At 36.0% G+C, this 23,477-nt stretch overlaps 2 protein-coding genes across 3 annotated transcripts in view; both read left to right on the forward strand.

The window, feature by feature from the left end:
• The window catches only part of LOC120325526 (3'-5' RNA helicase YTHDC2-like), a 39,300-nt gene extending 33,535 nt beyond the window's left edge, over positions 1-5,765 (forward strand). Inside the window, exons 26-34 of the mRNA XM_039391643.2 lie at positions 316-486; positions 835-981; positions 1,529-1,684; positions 2,502-2,638; positions 2,890-2,987; positions 3,214-3,305; positions 3,654-3,767; positions 4,506-4,670; positions 4,961-5,765. Coding sequence (XP_039247577.2) covers positions 316-486; positions 835-981; positions 1,529-1,684; positions 2,502-2,638; positions 2,890-2,987; positions 3,214-3,305; positions 3,654-3,767; positions 4,506-4,670; positions 4,961-5,335 — 1,455 coding nt within the window. The 3' untranslated portion in view covers positions 5,336-5,765. The remainder of the gene's footprint in view (positions 1-315; positions 487-834; positions 982-1,528; positions 1,685-2,501; positions 2,639-2,889; positions 2,988-3,213; positions 3,306-3,653; positions 3,768-4,505; positions 4,671-4,960) is intronic.
• A 2,600-nt stretch (positions 5,766-8,365) lies between these two features.
• Positions 8,366-23,179, forward strand: LOC120348545 (NTPase KAP family P-loop domain-containing protein 1-like). Of its 2 annotated transcripts, XM_039418701.2 has the most exons (18): positions 8,366-8,471; positions 8,543-8,822; positions 9,594-9,758; positions 10,057-10,213; positions 10,578-10,715; positions 12,459-12,695; positions 13,258-13,410; positions 14,261-14,381; positions 14,777-14,867; positions 15,192-15,264; positions 17,595-17,716; positions 18,027-18,154; positions 18,660-18,805; positions 19,091-19,177; positions 19,618-19,776; positions 20,130-20,241; positions 21,336-21,468; positions 22,410-23,179. In XM_039418701.2, exons 2-18 carry the CDS (start codon positions 8,618-8,620, stop codon positions 22,478-22,480), a joined length of 2,298 nt encoding a protein of 765 aa, XP_039274635.2. In that variant the 5' UTR covers positions 8,366-8,471; positions 8,543-8,617; the 3' UTR covers positions 22,481-23,179. The 2 variants fall into 2 exon arrangements, with proteins under 2 accessions (XP_039274635.2, XP_039274634.2); XM_039418700.2 differs by lacking the exon at positions 8,366-8,471 and having other exon boundaries at positions 8,492-8,822.
• The last annotated feature ends 298 nt before the right edge of the window (positions 23,180-23,477 follow it).

Here is a 23,477-nt window from a genome sequence, read left to right on the forward strand (position 1 = left end):
TTCTAATAATCCCAAGAAATAAAAATGGGGCGAAATTGACGTTGCCTTTATCAAAGTAAGTTGAGATGGCGTAGAATGTGCCCAATTGCTGTTATTGCTCTCATATTTTGGGAATAATGAAAAGAGACCTCGAGAAGGGAACACGAGCCATAGACGGTTGGGAACCACATCTACAGTTAAGTCCATTCGTCTAAATCAAATAACTGGTTAACTACTATACCTGACACGTAACTGAACAAGAGACTGTGGTCTGCTATATGACTAATTCGTCTCCAATCCTTGATTGGTATCTCACTATTGAAATATTGATTTCAGAATCAAAACACACAAGTCGATGCTCTTCTTGCTCTTCCTACTGACTGGGTTGTATATGATGAACTCACAATGGCTGCTGGATATTTTTCTGGTCTTGCAACTGCAAGATGTTGTACTGCTGTCACTCCTGCTTGTATATCCTTGTTTACTGGCCCTGCTCATTTGCCACAGGTGACACTATAGGCTACTGTGTTAATGAGAATTTTTTTCTTTTCAACTTCAACAATCGAAATGTACAAAACTTGCAATGAAATGGGTTTTTCAAAATTTAAAAAATTGAAGTAAATTCTGCAGAAGCCAATGAAATTTCAGTAATTACTCTTGGACTGTACTAAGAAAACATACATCGTATACGAGATACCAAATTCTATGTATTTATCATCAACAAAAAACTTTTACTCCATACTCGAATATAATGCGATTGTAACTAGGCCTAGATATTATTTGTTTATAGACTATCTAGTTTAGCATAAAGCCATGTCACTTACAAAGATGTATTTTTACAAAATTTTCTTCCAGGAAGCAGTCATTGAACCAGATATCAACACACAGCAATCTGAATTTTTTTATCCTAATGATAGTGATAGTGAAAATGATGATAACGATGGAAGCAAATATGCAACATTACTTATAACTGATTGGATCAGGTTGAAGATGGATCCACAGGTGGGTGTGTTTGATGAAAACATGTTGAATTTACTGAATTTTTGAAAAGTTTTTTTTTAGTCTTGGTAGGTTATCATAATTTTTTTCAGTGAATCATATCAAAATTTATGAAGATTTAGAAAAACAACCAAAACCATTTCTTTTTACTAATATTTGACATGACATAGAGTATTCATAGTTTTCATTATTACTTATCGATCTTTAGATCGGTAAATATGTTGATAGATATTTGTCTGTCTGTTAGATGCACGCGATATCTCAAGAAGGCGTGGTTGAATCCAAATTTTGCATGTGCATTCATCATATCTCGGACCAGAAGTCTATTGATTTTGGATGAATTATGTCGTATAATTAGCGAGTTATTAATTAATTAGTGATGGGACAGGCGGTGTCACTATAGAGTCATGAATCGAAACCGCAGTTTCGATCGATAAGTCTTCGGTCTCCGACCGATATTCTCGTTTAAAATGTTTTTACAATTTCCTAAAAATCTTTAAATATTTAAATAAGATTTTAGCTTATCCATCATAATTTTATTCATTTTTAGTTGTGTGAAATGATACTCGACCTTCGAACAAAATGGTACAGTTTATTTTTACGTCGCATTCGTGGTCCTGCGAAACCATGGTTACCAGAAGATGAAGCTGTTTTATCCACTATTATCAATATCTTGAGCAGTGAGGACCAAGCTCATAACTTACTGGTATGATCAACTTTTTTTCCATTTTGACACCAATTATTCAAATATAGGTATAATATATGCATGTATGTGAAGCTGGTTTGATTTCTAATGAGATGGGTTTGATATGTAGGAGAGAAAAGACATACTACATGTTCCAGATGCATTTGTGAAGAATGGGACTAAAGCAGGGGTGGGCAAAGTTTTTTTGCAAGGGCCACATCCAGAAAATCTTTTTTGCAAAGGGCTGCATTGAGAACAGTACCTACTGATTTCAAAAATCAAAGTGTCGAATTTAATGGTGGTGAAGAGATGAAAAAAACATAAATGCTATTTAACAATTCACAGTTTAAAAGTTCAAAAATACAATAAATTTTCAAAATTATCACAAGTTTCTCCAAGAGCAAATGGGGCGCACAAAATGTAATGTAATTTTTTCAACTCTGCACTATTGGGTACTTTCATTTTTGCATTGTCGTGTGGGCAACAGCTGACAGTTGAGCAGGAACGTTTAGGTAGACTTAAAAATGAATAGAAAATATTTGAAAATACAACGTTGATAAAAATTAACATGAAGTTTTAACTTATATATTGTATTGTGATTCTGTCTATTCGAATTACCATCACCAATTAGGCAAGGGTCAAATCAACTGGAATGGAAATGTCACCAAGGCTTACCCTGCCCGCATTTATGTGGTTAGTTTAGTGAGGGAAGCTATAACAGTACAATGGTTACATGGACTATGCAGTGGTGGTGATTAGCGAAATTGTCTGAATACACAGATTACATTTGGAAAGGATCTGAACCATACCTGAAAACCAATCAAATTATTTTTTCTAGCAACCTTCTGGAATAGGACAGCGTCCTCGACCTATGTCACAGGAAGATACTCAGCGTGGTTTCACGGGAGTTAAAATCAGAACACCAAGCAAAAATAAACCTGATACGGCATCAAGAAGCAGAATGAGTTCATCAAGGTGAATTTCCCTATTCCTCCTTCTTCCTGTTTGTTTTTTTGGTCGTATGTATAACATGGACGAGCCTGAATTAGATGTTTTTATCAACACCTAGTTTGTTTGACAAGATGAATAAAATTGAACATATGAAATTACAAAAAATGATAACAATGGAATTATTCATAAAATAATAATCAGTAGATTTCCCCCAAAATTGTTTTCAAGCTTTACATATTTGTAAACTTTTTAAGACTAACATAATACTTTTCTAGCTCCAACAGATCATTATCAGGACGACTGTCGGCATCCCTTGGAATTGATGATAGAAGCTGTGGCTCCAGTCCATGTCTTTCACCACAATCTCCCATTGGTTGGTCATAATCTTATTTTTTTTATTTGGAAATTATTTTAATCTTCTTTTAGTTGTCAAGTAATTTTTTATCGAATTTAACATTTTTTGAAGTTTTTGTCAGGTTAATAGTCAAAACATTCCGATTGAAATTTCCACCTCTACTTATGTTAAAAAGTTTGGCGTAGTTACCAGCAGAGTTTTTTTCGTTTTGTGGTGTTCCTACTAATCTAAGTTTGTGTTTCAGACGGTGAAACTGTTGCTAAAATTGCACCACTAAAACAAGTGACCTATCTAGCTGTTCTCTGCAAAGCTCAGAAGAATATCCAAATTTCTCAGGTCTGTTTAATGTTGTTTTCTTACAGCTTATTGGTACGGATGGCCCAGGACTATCCAAAACAAATCGAATATTCGAATTGATTTAAATGTAGTTTCATTCTACATTTTTAAATTTTTGTTTTTAGTATAGTTGTAACTGTATTTGTAAATTTTCAAAGTCAACCTTATATGCATTGACTTCTCTGTATTCATATCTGCTGAAGATGATGCAGTTGAGAAAATCTTGGGTATTTCACTTTCGGGAATATTTTTTAGACTGTATTCAAAATAACTAATTATTCTGTTCGGCATTCCCAAGTTTCACAAATGAATATACCCCATAATAAAAACTGAAATTTATTTTTACAGAGAAATGGTGTGTGGCTTACCACTGCAATAGAAGAAAAATCTTTGTCATTTGCTTTTCAAAATTCTTCAAAAGTTCTTCTACTTGTGTTTTTGCAAGACACAACGTTTCTTCAGGTGAGATATTTGCATTTTATGCTTAGTGTTATGATATGGGTGTCAAGATTTAATATTTTTATGATGTGCCTTAGCGAAAATTCTAGCACAACTAGCCACTGATATAACATGGATACAGGGTGATCAAAAAAATATCATTTAAATTTCCTAATTACTTCTATGAAAAGGAAAGTTTATTTAACACTTGAACTTCTGTTTGCGTATGATTGTATCCAAAAGTATCAGTAATCTATTTAGACCAGGGGCCAAATATTTTGCCAGCTGAACTGGCGAGCCATGTAAGTGTGGCGTAAAAAGTTACATTTTATGAACAATATTTACAGTGTTACAAAAGTAAATGCTGAAACAATGAGCCTCGTGCTAAAACTAAACTTAATCGCAATTTAAACAAATATCGTAAGCAATTTGTCAGCTAAAACATCAAAATTTGGTTTTAGTTGGGTTGTGGCAGCATCAAGCAGGCCCAATGGGCCAGATTTGGCCCGCGGGCCGTAATTTACCCATGTCAGATCTAGACACTTTGTGCAAAAGTTATGTTTTCTCAAGATTAGAATAGGTTGCAAATACCTCGGTTCTGTTTTTTTTTGATTCACCATGTACTGCCACAAACCATTCTGGTTTCAACCCTTCATAATCATCATTTTGAAAGGTTTTCTAAATTGTGATGGCTTGTGCATTTGAGACATGTATGACATTAATATTTTGAATCTTCATATTTTTTCTGTTTATCGTTTGCAGGGTTACGCGAGACTAACTTCACCTGGCACTTTTTTTACCAACGAAAGTGAAAGTCAGAATTTTGGGTGGGAGAAAGAAGATGATTCTGATTTGACTTCTTATTTTTCTGTAGAATGGATAATAAAAACCACAAGACATATTGAAGCACCTCCCAATCAATTTGAGGTTTGTAACTATTTAATGTTGAAATTTTGCTGATAATCGAACGCTATACGTTTGCCTAGCATCTGTCTATCAATCCAGGTTGGCATGACAATAGTTAACCAAAAATATTTCAGTTACATGTACTTGGTATATGATTTACATGATATATTTTAGTTATTTATCTCAGGGGAGAGAAAAGTCGCTGAGACAGCTTAATCATATGGCGAACCATGGCATTTCGTTCGGTTATCAGTCCATGTCGGGAATGGGATTACCCCTAATATCAATGATCAAATGCACATGTTTTTCAGAACTCATCAATTTGGGAACTTGATCTTACTGATGGAGATCAGCTCATTGCCCAATATGGGTGTGATTCATCCTCACAGGTTACCACCACCTTTTCTCCACCCACTCAACAATTCATACCCAATAATTTCCCTGCATTTGGTTATCCCTCAGCCCCCAATGTTTCTCCAGCAAACATGTTCAATCCGTATCATCAAGGTGGTTCCCCTTCATCACTTCACCCCATGTATCAACGATATCCCAACATGGGGCAGTTTTATAATTCATACCAATATCCTCCCCATCAGCAACCAGGATTCACCCAGCCTGTAATTCCCCCAAGTTCGAATATATCTGGCCAGCTTCAGTCCTTCAATTTCCTAAGACAAAATAAGTAATAAAAATTTGTAATAGTCTTATGTGAGTTAACTAAATTTTTGTAAGATTTCATGTTCCATCAAGCTTAACTTATCAAAGTGAGGTTAAGTATTCATGCAGTGCAAGGGTGATTTTTATAACACTGACTAACCATATGCTGAACCATTGCCTCACCACCACTTATGGAGCGGTGGTAATTAGGAAATAACAAGATGCCATCCATAGCAGCTGCAGACGGCGTCACTTTGAATATGATTATTTTGAATCGTCTTATGCTGCATTGCGAATTAATGTCAGAGCTGCTCTTTGGTGTTGTTGCATTTCAAGTTCATTTTCTGTTCTTTTATATACTGTGTTTGGTTTATTTAGTATTGTTATTTAAACAAATCACTGTTCTATTTGTTTATTTTGGTTGAAATCGTAATATAAAAATAAAGCTTAATGAGGGAGTGTTTTCATATTTTTTGCAAGGCGGAATAGAAACGTTTTTATCAGGCAAGGGACGCTTAAAGGCGTTGAAACTGGGGTGCCTTTTTTAATATCAAGTAGGGAAAAATGCGGTTTCTCAAATTTTACGGAATTGTTGACTTATCCCAGTTAAATAACTGCAGCTGTGTTGGCAATTTGTCTCGATTCTGTTCCAAATACATTTTATTACTTTGTTGTTGAAAATGGATGTATGCTTATAAACTAGGTAAAGATTATATCCACTCCGTAATGTAGAGTAGGATTTGGCCTGGGGAGGTGGCTTAACTATATGCCGGTCCGCGGCCTCTCGTTCGGTTGCGAGGGCCGTTCCGGCTGCTATTTTTCTTCCTTACATCCAACGTCTTAGTGTGGTGTGATGTTAATTAACACCAGTATAATATTACCTGTAAGTCACTTCCCTCGGTCGATGTAGTTGTTCAGTTAAATTACTACAAATGTGTATACATATCTTTGAATATTATAGGCAAAAATTGTATGTACCGTAAGTAAATGTGAATATGAGCCATTATGTGTGCAGTATAAATATGAAACAAGCAACATAGAAAAAAAGATAATGTGATGAGCATAACAATTATATATCATTACATCACTGAAAAAAAAAGAACTAGCAGATGCTATAGTTATTTCGAATGTACGAGATATGAGGTGCACTTTGGTTTAGCCGCTTTAGTTCTGACATCTGTCACATCTATTCTAGTTTCATATCTAGCAGAAGTACGTTTGCTACAGTCGTTAATGGCGTCGCCCTGACGGTTGTCAGTTGCCGTATTTGACAAACTGTGAAACTTTTGAAACAAACGCCAGATAACCATGATAGTCAAAACCGTTCCCCCAAAGAGCGATAACTGAAACAAAGTTAGGTATATCCCGGTGACGATGGGCTTTGTGGGGAATGAGAGGGCTTGCTCCAAGGTGCTACGTAATCTGTTCTTGGCATACTCGATCGCGTACGATGTGTTCGCGTTTTGCGAATAATCCATAGTGGAGTCGAAATTTTTAAGTAATTGGCCATTTATCAGATTTGTGTGTGACATTGAAATAAGCACTTTGATATCATACTCACGATTCGCTTTGAAAATTGACGTACAAAGTCAATTGGTTCGTAACTTCCATTAATGCGAGTGAGAGAGGGGTGCAACAAAGTGACTCTGGCATGTGCTTGCGCGGGGATGTAGTTAACGTATGTGTAAAACTTTTAGATGATTCTAAAAGTAAATGTTCGGCCGGAATGATAACGTTTGAGAAAATGAGCGCCAGTGTATGCAGAACACTCGATCGATCTGTTCGTTATTCCGCTCATCAGTGTACTTGTCCAACGGATTAGTTGCGATCGGACTCGCGTAATGTAAATGTGGAACGAGCATCACATGTTGGGATGTTAATTGCAATCTGATGTGGTCAATAGTGGACAGTTCTGTGCAGTTCTTCGTGGAGCAATAATTCCGTCGCGACTGAAACATCTTCGTGCGGAGTCATCGCATGTCAACCACGAATGCAGATTTATACCGAGTTGGGCGATTCCAATTTTATACACCTCGTCTGTTGAGTTCATATGGGAAGCTGTGGTGAATCTTGTCTTGCGACAATCGATTAGTGGGAGGTTTCCCACATACGATGGCCTGGGTACCAATAATGCAAGATCCACGTTAGGCTTATTTTAGTCTAGTTTATCGTAGCTTTTTCGGGGACTCATTTTTTGATAGCTGCAACTTAAATTAAACTTATCGGAAAACAAAGTCACCCATCGAAGTCATTTATATCAAAATTTTGAAAACACAACTTTAACCTATAAAAATATCTAGCAAAACCACCAACTCGAGAAGCTAAATTTTTATAGCATTGCCTGAAAATCCGTCTGAGAAATATATCCTCATTTCTGAGCGCCTCCTAAAATAGTCATTGTTACGCCATTAACATCTTGTTTCAATATTCCAGAAATAAATAAAAAAGTACATGCTTGGGAAATCATTCATTGGTTATCGAAAAAGGTATTTACAGCTTCATTCACGGTCTGTTCGCCTCTGTTTCACTACGCCTGAGGATATATGCGAACTAGCAGTCTAGCGTGACGATCGAAACAAAAGCCATGGACTTTTGTTTCCTTCAGTAGCCTTTGCTCGTGAATACAAATACGAATATTATTTAGTCATGCTGTAATTCAAGCTACTACTACTATCGCAGGATTGTTTGAAGGGCAACAACCAACCTAGAATTAGCTGAAAATGGTCGAATTAGTTGCAATAATTTTACTGTATTATTGACGTTAAATTTGTAAGAGAACAGAAAATGACGCGAATTTTTTGTCCAGTTAAATCGTTAAATGTTCACTTCGCCTTATAATCTCTATATGATATATAATGCTATATAAGTATATATATATTCTTGGAAATTTCCGCTACTAATCAACGTATGTGCAAATCTTCGGACGTTGAAAGGCCAGATTGACACTTTACGGAATAAATGGAGAAAACAGAGCTACAGCCTACAGACAGCCGGAAAATAGCCATACGTAATCTACTAAACCCCACTACATAACCTAAATATGTACTGTAGTCAGATCTTGATAGGTTAATTGAGTCATCGGCTTCAGAACAGTTTCTTTATGCACGCTATGTATGTTGGTATCAGTGATTCACAACAGCTTGACTGTTTGGAGCAAACCCAAAGGTATTATTGTTTTCTTTAATTTTCTAGTAAATATAGAGCATTGAAATAAATATCTACGTTTGGCAATGCAGGAAATTTAATATGCAAATTGTAATATCTGAATAACTGGTCGGCAACAAGAGTAAGTTGTTCTGGTTATCTTCACCATGACGTCTCCAAAATCAGAACGAGGGGCGACATATATGTCCAACCAGGATTTGAAATCAGCCAGCAAGATGGCCTCAATGCTAGGATACGACATGTACGCCGATATATTAGCAAGCACAATTACGTGCCTTGACACCCCTGCTAATGTTGGTATATTCGCTGGATGGGGGAGTGGAAAATCGTATTTAATGAAAAAAATTAGAGGTAAGTAAAAGGTACTAGCCTAAAAACTCCATTATTTATACACTGAAGAATGGTTCCCTGAGTCTATATTGCTTCTGCAATTGCTCGCATGAACGGATGAGTCTATTTTACCTTTGCAATTGGTTGCATGAACGGATATGAATAACTTGGCGTAAAAAGTTGCGCGTAAGCATTTGTATTATTGAGCTATTCAACTTCGTTAAAGCATCGAATGACAAAAAATAAATGTTGCGTGGTCGGTAAATTGCCTTTGCCGTGGAGTCCAATGCGGTCTTTCGCCCTCTTGTAATTACAGTGTTTAGTTTGTTTTCCGGACGGGAGAGTTTAAATCTGCGTAAACAGACGTACTAAACGTACAAATATATATGTGTTAGAAATGGGTACATAGTAAAAAAATATATGAGAATTCAGCCTGGAAATGTTGGTAACATTAATACGATAGTCACAGCAAAGTTACCCCTTTAAAGTAAAATTTAAAAAAAATACAGAATGTTCTTTCGCATTTTACAAACAATCAATGGCCTTCTTCACGGCCTACCTTGGTCATTATCATAAATATTATCTTCGTTTTCAGTTGATATCCTTATCTATATCATGACTAGGCCCGTTTCGCATATGACTCCGCATTAGTGGGGGCCTGCCCTGTGCCAAGGCAAGGATGGCTTATGAAAGATGCTGTTAGATACTCTAAATTTAGTTTGCTCCATTTAGGAATATTCCGCTATTCGAAACAATATGCACTATCCCATCAATTACTCTTATATTTTCCAGACGTCTTAATTGAAAAGTCCCGTCGGTATCCAATCACAAAAGGAAGGCCTCTTCTATGCATTTGGATGTTATGGCGCCTCATCTTCTTTGATCCACCGGAAGCGCTAAAGAGAAGTAACGAAGTTCGTTTTATTCCAGCTTATTTTAACGCGCTGGAATATGCAGGTAAACTTTGAGAAAAATGTAATCAGAGCAATTCGTCATAATATAAAAATATTTTTATTGCATAACCGTTATTCATACAAAAATATAGTTTTGGTAAGAACCCACAATTGACATACCCACGCGTCACGGTGCCCACTGCCCAGCCTGTAGTAATTGCAAATTAATTTATTAAAAAACCCGCTTTTGAAAAATACTGGTGTTTAATTTGTAGAAATATATATACAATATATCATTTTGCCTTCTCTGTACACCCCTACGTTGCATTTTTGAAACCCTAACATCGTATTGTTCGTTTCAGGATCGGATCATTTATGGGCAGGACTTGTCACACGTTTGGTAGGAGCGGTCGAGATGGGAATAGGAATTCTTCCGTCCGCTATATTTCGGGCAAAACATCCTCCAAGAATGAAATTAGAATGCTACACCTCAAGCAAGCGAGATAAGATTCGTTTTACGTAAGAATAAATTTATGAAAATCCCATGAATTGGAAATGAATATTTGGTATTAGTATGTATGAGTCACAGTTACATCATTTATAACCCATTCTTCTACGTGTAAATTATGCTATAAAAAATTCTTGCCATATCACCAAGCAATGTCGCATATTGCAAAGCAGTCTGATTGGCCCGTATTAAAGACCACAATAATCTCTAAAATCGTGACCGACCCATTACATCACAACTTTGTCAAAATGTAATTTTTTGTGGATTTCAGGCCTCAATATCCTATTTACTTATGCATATCTAAACACCAATCCCTTCGTTTAAAATTTAACTCCTATAAAACTTATTTATCGGTTTTTTGAATTTTTTTTTCAGTCCAAAGACTTTATGTGGAAGCAAGATTCCTGTTTACTCTGTCTTCATCTTCATTATTCTTGCAGCCTTCGGATGTGGGATTTCACTACTTTCATTTGCTTTCAACCGGCAAGCATACCTTTTGGAGGAATATGAAAAGTGAATTCATTTCTTTTTATTGAATAAAGTTGGGCATATAAGAGATTTAAATTTTACGTGTTAGATGAAACATTCATATATCGTATTCGATCCCTAATTACCTATCAACTTCTAAACTTTGATGTGCTATTGATATTCAAGTAAAAATACAATATATATATATTAGTATTACAGTCTGATGTGTTTTCGCGAAAAATGAACAACTTTTTAGCTGAAAATAGCGTGGATATATTTTATATATATAGAATACCAAAATTTATTTGATGGTGAAAATTTATTTGATGAAAATAATGTTACCTGCCAACTAGGCTTGCACGTAATTTACAGATTTACGGAATTACGGAATTATTTCGAGTTACGGAAGGGAAGTTACGAATTACGTAAAGTCGTAAATATTGGTCGAGCACTTTCACGATTGAAACGAGCTCTCTTCAAAGCAGTCAATTCCGTCGATTGTAAAAAGTGAAAGTTTAAAAAGTAGAAGAAGTTAGAGCTTCGGTATTTGCAGCCGTTTTTCTCACTTTTCTCTCTCTTGCCAATACGTCACCGTGATAATTAATGTCGCGCTTATCAAACAGCAATATGACGACGGGAAAAAAATTGCGTAATGAACCAACGCAACTTCGTCTTTTCGGCATCGGTAAAGCGATTGAGACGGCAGAGAAACAACAATATGACGGGATTTCCCACGATCCGGTAAAAATCATTTGGGGACCGTTGACCGTCCGCGGACCGGCGGTTGGGAACCACTGTTTTAGAATACTTGAATCGAATCCAGAATCCTATTCTATTTCTATAGTTACCCGTATTTAAATAGTGGGATTTCTCCACCACAATGCATGATTAAAATTTAAAAAAAAAAGCTAAATTGTAGCCTAAATGTTTAATGTATAACTATCTTTGTGAAGTATTTAATTGAAAATGTCCTGATCATTGGATTATATTTAACCAAGGCAACGAGATTTAAGAATTTCGACAATCGTTTTTTTGTTTCAACAGTTCAATATTCTCAATTTAACTACTATCAAATATCAAGTATGAGCCAGTGTGTTTATTCTGTGCGAGAACCATTTTCGGAATTGGAATTTTCGGAATTGGTAATCGGAATAACGTCAATAAGTCGGCATCAATGATTATTATAAAATGCTGACTAGGTAGTAAAGTCGAATAATGTTAAAAACGGTGCAATAACAAGTCTTCGTCGCGAGGCAAGCGCAAGTATAATCAAACGAGAGAATACTCTCGTCGTGGCATTGATAAATTGGAAACCCGACATTTATTTTTAATACGATTTTAAAAAAGTCAACTATCGTTTCATAAATATCCGTATACCAGTGTCGGTAATGATAAAATTGATCGCATAAAATTGGGACGGTTAATTTGCGAAGGTGATAAAGGAAATCAAAGCTAGCACAAAAGATAAAAATCAGAATAAAATTAATTTGAATTCACTCTTGTCTTAACATCTGTCGCCGGCGTGTAGTACTGCCAGGAATATGAAAACCCAAACTCGATGTCCCAATCGAAAATGAAGTGGATTCAATTGGTTGTTATGATAGGTTTAAATGTGTGAAAAAATATCGCAATTACGGGGTCATTACGTAATCGATTTTGCCGTAATTACGGAATTGATTTTTGTCAATTACGTGCAAGCCTACTGCCAACATTGGTTTAGTTTGTAGTAACGACGGCGATTATTACGTAAATTTGAAGCTATTAAAGACTATCTTTTATATACACCAGAGATCTGAACGGGACCGTTGGAACCGCACCACCTTCACTCGGAAATAATAAAACAATACATCCATTGGCTATTGGATCAATTATTCTATCTGTTCCTATTGTTGCATTTTTAAAAGATACTTTGCCAGTTATCTTGAAGATAATAAACTCACAAAAAGCACATATTCAGAAAATTTTATCAAAACCAGATTTTTCAAAAGAACTTGGTGTCATGGCAAAAATAAAAGACGAAATAAAGTGAGTAAAATATTGATTGATTTTTAACAGCCGCTTGCATCTTTTTTATATGAATAAGCGCAAACTTTATGTTATATATATATATATATAGTGTTGTTTACTATATGGGGGCAAAGTGCAGCGTTGGTCTACGACTTGCCTTTAAAATTTCAGGGTGCGCAAGTGGGCATCGCATGCTTACACGTTTTATCCAGTCCTTTTCAGTCCCTGGACGCTTTTATGTCTCTAATTCATATACATTAATTAATAGAAATTGTAAAGTTATCAAATACACACGCGATAGCATCTCGCTTATCAAGCCGGGTGTAATTGTTTATATTTTAAGGAAGGTAAGAAATAGCACTGGATTAAAATGTCCATTGTGTAGATTTCTGAACAAAAAATTTTCTACTGTTTTCTTCGATTCAATTACGGAACTTCAGTGCTTCAATCGCCATCCTTACGGAGAAAAGATTACCATTATTGCCTATCCTATCCTATTTAGCATTCCATCATATAAAATACAGGGAGCCCACAGAGTGTATTTACGGTTGAAATATAAATGTATACTCAATGTATTCAGACATTTATCCAGACTTGTACATTTCATGGAGTTATTTGAGCAACGGCGAATCGTGATCGCAATTTTTATTGATGATCTGGATAAACTTCCACAACAAAATATCGCTCCTTTACTTCAAGCAATCAAAATACTTTTGTCCGATCCAAATTCGAGGTATGTTGCACAATCTATTCATCTATTTAAGATTTTTATAATTTGTAACAAATTGCGACATTTTACTAGAATGGTTTCTCGTTACCATTTGGACTTAGGTAAAAGCTCTTTTCACAAAATACCACATTGAGAATATTATTATCGCGATAAAGTAGTTTCGAAAATCACCACCTAGAATTCAGGGGTGGGCAACTTCTCTAGTCGGCGGGCCGGATGTGGGAAAATGAAGTCCTCGGTGGGCCGGATTATAACATGAATAGTATTCAATATCTTAATCAAATATTTATTCGCTAATGCAAGAAAGGAAGTTATAAATCGCATTTAAAGTAAAGTTTGAACTTACATTGAGTTTAAACAAAAAATAGAGACCAAAAACATATAATGAATTTATCACTGATGTACAGTCAACAGGCCGGTCAAAATCTCGTCGCGGGCCGGACGCGGCCCGCGGGCCGTATGTTGCCCACCCGTGACCTAGATGTAGTGTATCACCTGGACTAAAATTAGCGCAAATCCAACGGAAGTGCGGGTCCCACTCTGGCCGCATAGGTTTCAGTGGCCTAAGGCCGGCACTGAGCGCTCTTTGCACCAAGATGCATGTGCAATCACTTGCGCTCTTGTAAATTTTTGAAGTACAAGGACTCGATTTAATTGACCGGGCATGCATGCGGTTACAACACCAACAATACAAGGTGTGGATTAGTGTCTATACGGCCTAAAAGGATCTTCGAATAGGTGTCATAACGAGCCACCACTGTTGCGCATTTCAATTTCCTCCCGCCAAGTTTTATTGAGCCCACTACCTTTCTACTTTTTATTATTTCATTTTTCACAAATTTTCTTTTCGTAGATTTGTTTCAATCATTGCGATTGATCCATATTCTGTGTCTGATGCATTAGAGATGGGAATACAATCAGAATTTCCAGCAATTAATATCAGTGGACACAAATTTTTGAAACAAATGATTCAAGTAAGAAAATGATAGCCTAATGTTCATTATAATTGAAAACGTCTGGACAGTAGGTTTTATTGAAGGGAATCATAATTTCTTTTTATTCTCAGAAAATACAGCTCCTTTTGAATATCCCAAATTTGAAGTGTCGTTTAATGCCGCAGATATTTGAAATCTCTTCTCTCGTTGCGTGAAAGTGTTCACACTCCAATTGGAGAATAGTTCAAGCAAGATCCACGCAGTAATAAATTAAGTGTTCAAGGGACTTATAATCCCAAAACCTTGACTATTTGGGCATACTTAAAGCTTTACATTTCATAAAAGGACATATTCCAACATTTTGCAGTATAACTGCATCGATGACTATATTCTCATTGATACCTGATGCAACAAGTTTTCTACTTTTATCCCAGGTTCCGTTTTCTATACCAGCTATGAGTGCGGAAGAGAAATCTCATCTTTTTGGAATGATAGCTAAGCGGGATCGACTATCACGTTCAGATGGTGAAAATTATTATAATATTTCTGTAATTAGTTTAGTTTGTAAGATTTTGTACACAAATTCAACGTCAACGGGACAATGAAATGGAACTGGACACGAATAGAGGGCTAATACCTTGTTTTTTCCCCTATTCCTGAACGTGCCCCGCCTTAATTTTATTTGGCTGCAAATATACTTGCCAAGATAGTCATTTGACCTTAGTGTCCACATATTTGAACATCGCTTTATTATATGACAAAGATGAGTTGGTCTAACTACGTTTAAAAAAATTATTGCCTTTTTTTCAATATGTATGTGATAATTATAATACATTGCTGAATTTATAGTTGCCATAGACGTTGATAATATTGAAGAGGTTGATGGTCCTCTGCGCACAATTTCAAAAGATAATATTGCTGGGTATGTGATTTTGATATTCTGCTCTGTATTATTTGGTGATAATTTATCAAGAGAACTCGCTCGAAGTAAGATCCCGCCTACTTAACCAAACATAAATGCGATTTACCTATGAGCAAAGAGTTACGGATGACAACTTAAATGCCAAGAGCTTATGACACTATCTTTAAATACATTATTCAAAGTGGTGCATGGCACATCATCGAATGTATTTTCACCCGTTACGTGACTGAAATATAACTGAAACAATTGTTTTACACATCGTGAGAATTCAGTCAATCCCCCAAAAAGCAAGAGAGGACTTGAGTATTTGTATTCGAATATCATCTGGCGTTTGCCTATATCAGCGTTTCCCAAACTGTGTTCCCGGAACAATAGTGTTCCGTGGGCGTCTTCGAAGTGTTCCGTGGAAAGGGAATCAAAAATACGTCTAAAATGGTCGCCATGGCGATCTTTGGAACGTGGAGTTGTCGCCCAATTACCGTTCGATATCCCGTCACCGTCGGCCTACGGTGTCTCCAAAATGTCGTGTACCACCTGTCACGTGTGCCCCACTTGTCCCATGTGTACCGCATGTCCCACACTTGTCCCATTAGGTTAGCATTGGAAACCATACCATGACTGAAATTGAATCGAATCACTGAAACATTATACAAAGTAGTAAACGCGACGCGGATTGTGATGATAAATTAATTAATCCATACCTGTTGCACCGCTTTCATCCCGACATTAGACGACATGCCTGATGACTCAAACTCGTTCAAGATACGCGTCAAGGCAGCATCAAAGTCATATCCCTTTCCGAGGAACAGCAATTCCAACAATAGAAAGAAGCTTTGCATGGCGTTTCACATATAGAGCACTGTTTTCTTCTGCTTTCCAAATTCATTCCGATGAACTGTAATACTGGATCGATCTGACGAACCTAACTTGCTCTATCAGTCTATCTAAACACGAGCAATCTAAAATATCGCTATTCTTGAATTTCTTGAAACTTGTGCGACACTGTGTATGACAATTACTAAACACTATATTCCATTTACTTGTGGACGTCACAATCCGTACACTTGTGCGCAACAGCACGTCTGCGGAAACTACCATAATTTGTTTAAATAAATAAGTCTTTCAGCGAAACATTACTAGGTTGCAAAGCAATTTACGGTGCAATCGATTTAAGTAGTTAAACCAAGACTATGCAACCTTTAATACAGGAAGGCCTGATAAAGATAACTGAGTAAAACCGCGGGTCGCGCTTCCATTCACACAAACATTTTGGTTATTCATGTTATGACAGGGTTATCACAGTGCCGGAATATAGCCGTGTATATATCGGATCGGAACCGATATCGGCGATAAAATCGGTATCGATATATTTTTAATGTATGTATTCCAATTAAAAAGTTTAAAATAGGAATTTTTTATTATAAATATTTAATGGGACCCGTGGAACAAGTGGGACACGACATTTTGGAGACACCCGTCGGCCTAAAGCGGACTAACTAGGGTGGGGTAATGGCATTTTCGTTAACCGAGGTCTGCAGCTCGCGAAATTGCGACAAGTACTTCTATCTTCATTAGACGTGACATTAGAGGCAAACACTAAGACTCAGGGGTTCTCAACCTGGGGTTCACGAGAAGATTTCCAGGGGTACTTGGATGACAGTCGAGTTTTCGTGTGTTGCTTTTTTCTCATATCCTTTAACAGAGAAAAGGTTGAGAACCCCTGCACTAAGTAACTGAAAGTAAACGACATAGAATGGTAGAATGCATGAATTGATCAATATACACACTATTTAAAGTAAGAAACAATAGAACATTTATAATAAATGCAATATGTAAAATAATCAATCATACTAGGTATGTTTAACACAATTCTGTTAGTTTCCGCGGCGCATTTGACAACTCGCCACGGCGAACCCATTGGGAACCGCTACATTACACAATCTTTATCATTTTTAAGTTTCATTTTTTGGTGTTCCGCAAAGCGAGATAAAAAGTGCAAGTGTTCCGTGACCGAAAAAGTTTGGGAAACGCTGGCCTATATTATTCGAAATATACGTTTTTGGGATTTGTATAATCGAATTATTTCCCAAATTTCTTCCTTTTCGCATTGGTGGTATTAGATATATATATCAATAGTAGAACTTGGTATATATCATGATTTTGATGCAATCTATTCGGGAATATTACATTTAAGTAGTTGGGCAGTGTTTTCTTTTCTCCGAGCTTGTGTAAACACAAACTATAATCACAAAGCTTGCTGATAATTAAAACTGAGATATCGCTATGACGGCTATGTTATTTCAACGTCTAACGTATGGAATTCAATTCAGATCAAACAATCTGGTCAATGAAGCAAATACCCCGCTGTTAAAACGTAAATCAAAGTCGTCTGGAAACGAAAAGCCGGAAGAGTTTATTGCCATGGAAGCAATACCTGAAAGTTCAATCAATAGTAAGTTTCTTTTTCTATATAATAAAGGTAAAATATGATTGGCCAAACCACATGATTGCATGATTTTGATCTCTTTATGAGTTTACGTTTTACAAGGAACACAAAAATCTATTTCAACTTAACGTGAATCGATAAAAGCAACTTTGAATTAAATAAAGTTCATATTATATTGCAATACATTTTGCGCTTCCAGTATATACTTGATTCTATTTAAGTTTCAACGACCGCATTGGATAAAATCTATACATATTTACTTCTCAATGGGATGTATTTTGATTATTTTTATAATTATTTCATTTTTTATTTTCAGAGCCATTATACCAACAAGATATAGTAGAAGCATGTGATGCAGTGTTGCATGAACTTTGTAATTCGGAATTGTTTCGTTTTGTTAAAAATAATTTTCAAGAAATGCAAAGACTAGTTGGAATAGTGAAGGTGAGATATTTAAGAGAATACTTTGTTCTTGTATTTGATTTTAGTATCTTTTGATTAAAGACTATTATATAAATGTATCATTTTCTTTTGGTTGGAGTAAATAAGCCTGCTGTTGGTCGGGACGGCTGTTGTAGGGAGTCCACATAGGTACTGGACGGGATTTCCATACCCGACCCACTCTTACCCGGTTATGACCCATATCCTGCTGCAACCTTATTCTATGAATTACTGTTCTGAACTATTCAAAACTCTCGACATTTGTTGGCACGTAATGCAACACCTAAGAGATGAGTATACTTTACTCCGGAGTGAGTATGCGTGTCCTTACTAGGTCAAAATTTTATTGAAAAGAATATTTTGTACACTGTAATTTTAAATTACTTCTCACCATTAGGTTACGTTTTGATTAATTATGGATTCGAACGAATACAACGTCGTATGTGCAACAGATAATACAGAAGACAAATTAAATGGTATTTCTAATATTAACATTGATGTTCTGCAGGTTACAACAAGAATAATATTCTGTAGGAAAGACCAGCAGAAACAACTCTTCTCCGCATCCGAGTACAAAGATTTGGATGAATCCTTTGATTTTCCACCCTTCAATCTTGCTGCTTGGGTTGTCTTAGTTGGCCAATGGCCATACAGGTAATATCAAAATTGACTCATATTTTTTGTATTGCAAAAACCTCGGATGGATGTCAAAATTTAAGAAATAAAATCGGAATCAGTGGCCTGGTTTCGAGCCAAGTTTTGATACTCTGCGTAGAAGACGATCGCTGAATGAATAAAAAAAAAATATAAGCAATTGATGGAACGATCCGCTATGACGTGATTCTCGCATTGCTAATGCCATGCAAAGATTGAACAAAGTATTTCTTGCTATTATTCTTCTTTGTGGTTGAAGTTTAATGAAAGGATGATTTTACGCAGAACAACGTGGATTTTACAACAAGTTGATGACAGGAAAGATGCTGGATCACCATATGATGTGTCAACGTCTTTATATGACGTATATAAGTAAGTCTATATGCGATATAGCACCAGGCAATGAGGAAACCTGTCTATACCATGGTCAAATTATGTGGAAAGTATCCGACATCTCAATACAGTTTCTGGATTTGGTGACACTTGGTGTGATTCTCATAAATCCCAGTCGTTTGCGGTTTTCTCGGCCATTTATCATTTACATAACGTTCATCTTGTTAGTTATTCTCGTACTTCAACTGGTCATAACGTTCTCCTTTGGTACGGTATGTGATTGAGATGTTCAAATTTGTACAGTTCAAACTTCGTACTCAATTTTTGAATCTCCCCACCTTAACCCGATATATATACATATTTTAGCTGCAAAACCTACTTCTCATTATATTGCAGTTGAAAAAATTCCACTCAACTACGTGTTTTCTTCAATTCCGGTCTGTTTAGAATTAAAAATGGAAAACTTGTTCAATTTTCAGAGACGTTGAATACAATTTCACTCTTGTTCCTGGATGGCGCAAACTTATTCAACTAGATGGCGATCCAGAACACTTGGAAGAATTTTTGAAATCGAATGAAAGTTGGTTAAACAGAGGATTTCTTCAAAAATTATTGCCGTATACAATCAGCTTAGATAGGTGAGGCTACTGCCTATGTTGTACGTTGGATTGCTCGTTTTACTATAACGTTATTGTGATTCCATTGTAGGCTAAATTTGGAGATAAATTCTGAGAACTGTACATGCAAGGTAGTTTTAAAACACTCTAGAACAATACAAACCGTTTGATTCATATGATTTGTAAAGATGCATCCATTATTACTAAATGCGCGAATAACTACATTCCACGGATTGTTTTCTTGAACATGTAATATACGACTGGCCTGTTTATTTTTTGATCTGTTCCTGCTTTGTTAAAATTGGGCGTCGGATGCATCCCGTCCTATATATATACATCTACATCATTGATTATAAAAAATCTCAATATTTCAGATCTCTCAAAAGCATTGTGTCTTGGACCTCAGTTGAACGAGATTTGAAAAGTCAAGGTGTTTTGCCATCAAGACCTTTAATAAATATGGACGTCAACGACGTAATTTTGTTAGTAAGTATATTTCACTTTCATATACATTCACTTACTTAAGAAAAAACTTAGTTACTGGCAGTTACTGTATCAACTATCGCTTGGCGTAAAAACCAACGATTGTCAGGGAAAAAGCAGCTGCTAGTAAACTTCGTACAAATTTTTTTACATGCATGTAACCCAGGGGTCTCAAACTCAATTTACCTGAGGGCAGCCGTGACGGAGCCTTAGTGAGTCCGGGCCGCATCAGGTTTTCACAATGAAAGCATTAAACTTAAAAAGTTGAATCCTTTTCTCTGTTTTTCTTTACGCAAAACATGTCAAAAACATAAATGTAAGTAATTCCGCGATGGACCCTTCCCCGAGCATCTACTTCCTTGTTTATTCCGTAACATTGGCTAATCAGCGAGACGCAAAAAGTGACGTAACAAAAGGATTTTTCGCAAACGCTCAGACACTTGTCACTCAGGAAGATTTTCAAGCATGTTTGTAAACATTACCTCGTTTTTGCATGCTATTTGTTAGTTTGGGGTTGTGTTTCAGAAATTTAGGTATGAATCAAAGAACTCAATGATCATTCTGATTGCTTGGGCGTCGTAGCTTAATTGCCGTAATCAAAAATTAGTCTAGAAATAGCTGTGATAGACTAGGCTTAAATTATCTACTGGTACTGTTGAAAAACAGGTTGTTGAATGTTTTGAAATAAAATGATGACGTGAAACATATACCCCAGTTTATAGACTTCCGCTCGCGAAGCCACCTCTAAAATAAGCACCGAGAATTTGCAATGGTAAAGTATAAGAAAATTTTCTTCGGAGTCAAAGGTCCATCGAATATCATGCCTACAGGTACGGTACTAGTAGGTTACCGTACCGCATATTCCTTTCGGGGGATAGATTATAAAATATATTGTTTTGCTCTACTTGTCCTGATCATATATTAAATGCATCAATCATTCTAACTGAGCTGAGTGACTTACGGGCCGCACTAACATTAAACTTTCATATCAAGGCGGGGGCCGCAAGCTATCGTCCTGCGGGCCGCGAGTTTGAGACCCCTGATGTAACCTGTTTCGCGACCTATTTACAATACAAGCATTTACAATTTTTTTGCAGATAAATGCAGCCTGCAAAGGTTCAACGCGACTTGACGAATACGCACAACGCTGCATAGAGCATAACATTTGTGGTCCTGTATTACTGCGTGGTGATATACAAGAAATAAAAAAGCATATGGATATGTCTTTAGGTAAATACGTTTGTATGTGTTCAGTATTTCGCCTTGAATAAGGGTCAAAATAGCTGATATGTTTGGTTTGGTCGGGGTCATTCGGGCTTACTATTAACGACCTATTCAATCAGTGGCGTAGCAAGACTCTCGTGCCCCCCCCCCGCAAAAATATTTCGTTGAAATGACCATAAAAACTTTCGGACATAAGCTAAAAGAACGCTTTTTTTATTTCGTCAAAAAGCATAACATGTCGCTATAAAAAGGCAATGGAAACCTAAAATTTGCTGTTTATCGTGGTAACTTCAATTTTTTTCATACGTTCTTCCTCTTCTGCCTCTTTTTCTGCGTTTCTGTGCGCCACTGAGAGATTTTGCTTTCGACATCATTCTGACAGCCTTCGTAGTTTTGTTGGTGCGATCAAACCACAAGACGTCGAAAATCGACGACTCCCTGGCATTGTTACGTAACAAAACGATATGAGCAGAACTAACATCAACGTTATAAGATGTGCATTACTTGGTTTGCACTGTAGCATTTGGTTTGCGGCTTAAATTTCTAAATTCTAACCGCTTAGGCCCTTTGCGCTGTGGGCCCTCCCGCGACCGCAGGGGTTGCGGGGATGGATGCTGCGCCACTGTATTTATTATAATCCTTCATGAGTTTATAAATGAACCAAGATTTCATAATTTGTATTGATGACGGATGATAAAATATATGGTTTTAACATATATCCCATTTAGAGTGAGTGGTGATATCTTTGAATTTTTGCACCTATTAGCAGTATGCTTATTTTCAAGAATGTGCGAAATTATAGGTACAGGAGGTCCCATTAATCTGTTCCTTTGCATATTACTCAAGCTAGTGAGTATAAGAAGCTTACTAAGAATATATTGTACCTTATATAAGATTTAGTTTTCATATTCAAGTCGCAATATCGATATTGAAATTATTTTTTGCAGGTGACTGGACGCAATTTTCTCATGCATTCCTGCAATTGAGAGCAGTACATCGCTTCAAATTTCCTCACTAATCTTCATCTGTTTAAAATATAATATTAAAATCACGTTATTGGGTATTCTTTCAAAATTGTTATATTGCACACGCTTGTATAAATATTTTTCTATATTTTATTTCATATTTGTACACTTTTCACCCAAAAATATGCAAATGTATATCATTGTTATTGGTTCAGGTTCTTTAATTATGTTTTACCAAATATTACCAATTCCTGAGTTTTACTTATTAACCGTGCATGGTGTATGAGCTCGGCTACACAACACTGTCAATTTCCGTTGTTTTATGCTTGCCTTGACAAATTTAGCACAATTTTGTGTACTTTGAGTTGACGGCAAATAACAAATTTGTGATTAATATTATATTCATTAATTTAAACTGATTTATATCAATTTGCAGATAAAATTTACATCGTTATTTATGAACTGAGAATATAATGCTACGTCACGGAAAATTTGTAACTGCTACCAAAAGCTTACTTATCCTTCTCGTGTTGTACAGCATAGATAGTCTGAATATTATTCGATAGAAATTGACTCGGCAAATCCTTTCTAATTTCCTAGGCGTCGATTCACTTCGACTATGTTATAAATATTGTTGTTTATTTTATCATTTTCATATTTTATATGTAAATCTAGTATCTTGAGTTCAAAGACGAAACTCTTACTCTAATTAATATTCATCGTGCCAAATAAATTACTTTAAATATAAAAAACAGCTTTTGTTCAGCTGGCTCACTGAAACAAGAATTATAGGTAGTTTAATGTGATGTTGTATTGACTTTCGAGCACATTTATCGTGAGCAAAATTGTAAGAAAAGCATAATTGTTTTTCCCTGACAAAGCGATTGTTCGATGTAACGAAATATATACTGTATATTACTTAATATATATATAAAGGAAACGGCGAACAGTAATAAGTCAAAAACGTTAACCTAGAAAATATATATTTGTTCTGCACGACATGCATTCAATGCGAAGTGCTTATGATACATAATGAAAAAACACAAAAGA

Source organism: Styela clava, chromosome 1 (assembly GCF_964204865.1).
Source record: "Styela clava chromosome 1, kaStyClav1.hap1.2, whole genome shotgun sequence".
Lineage (NCBI taxonomy): Eukaryota > Metazoa > Chordata > Ascidiacea > Stolidobranchia > Styelidae > Styela > Styela clava.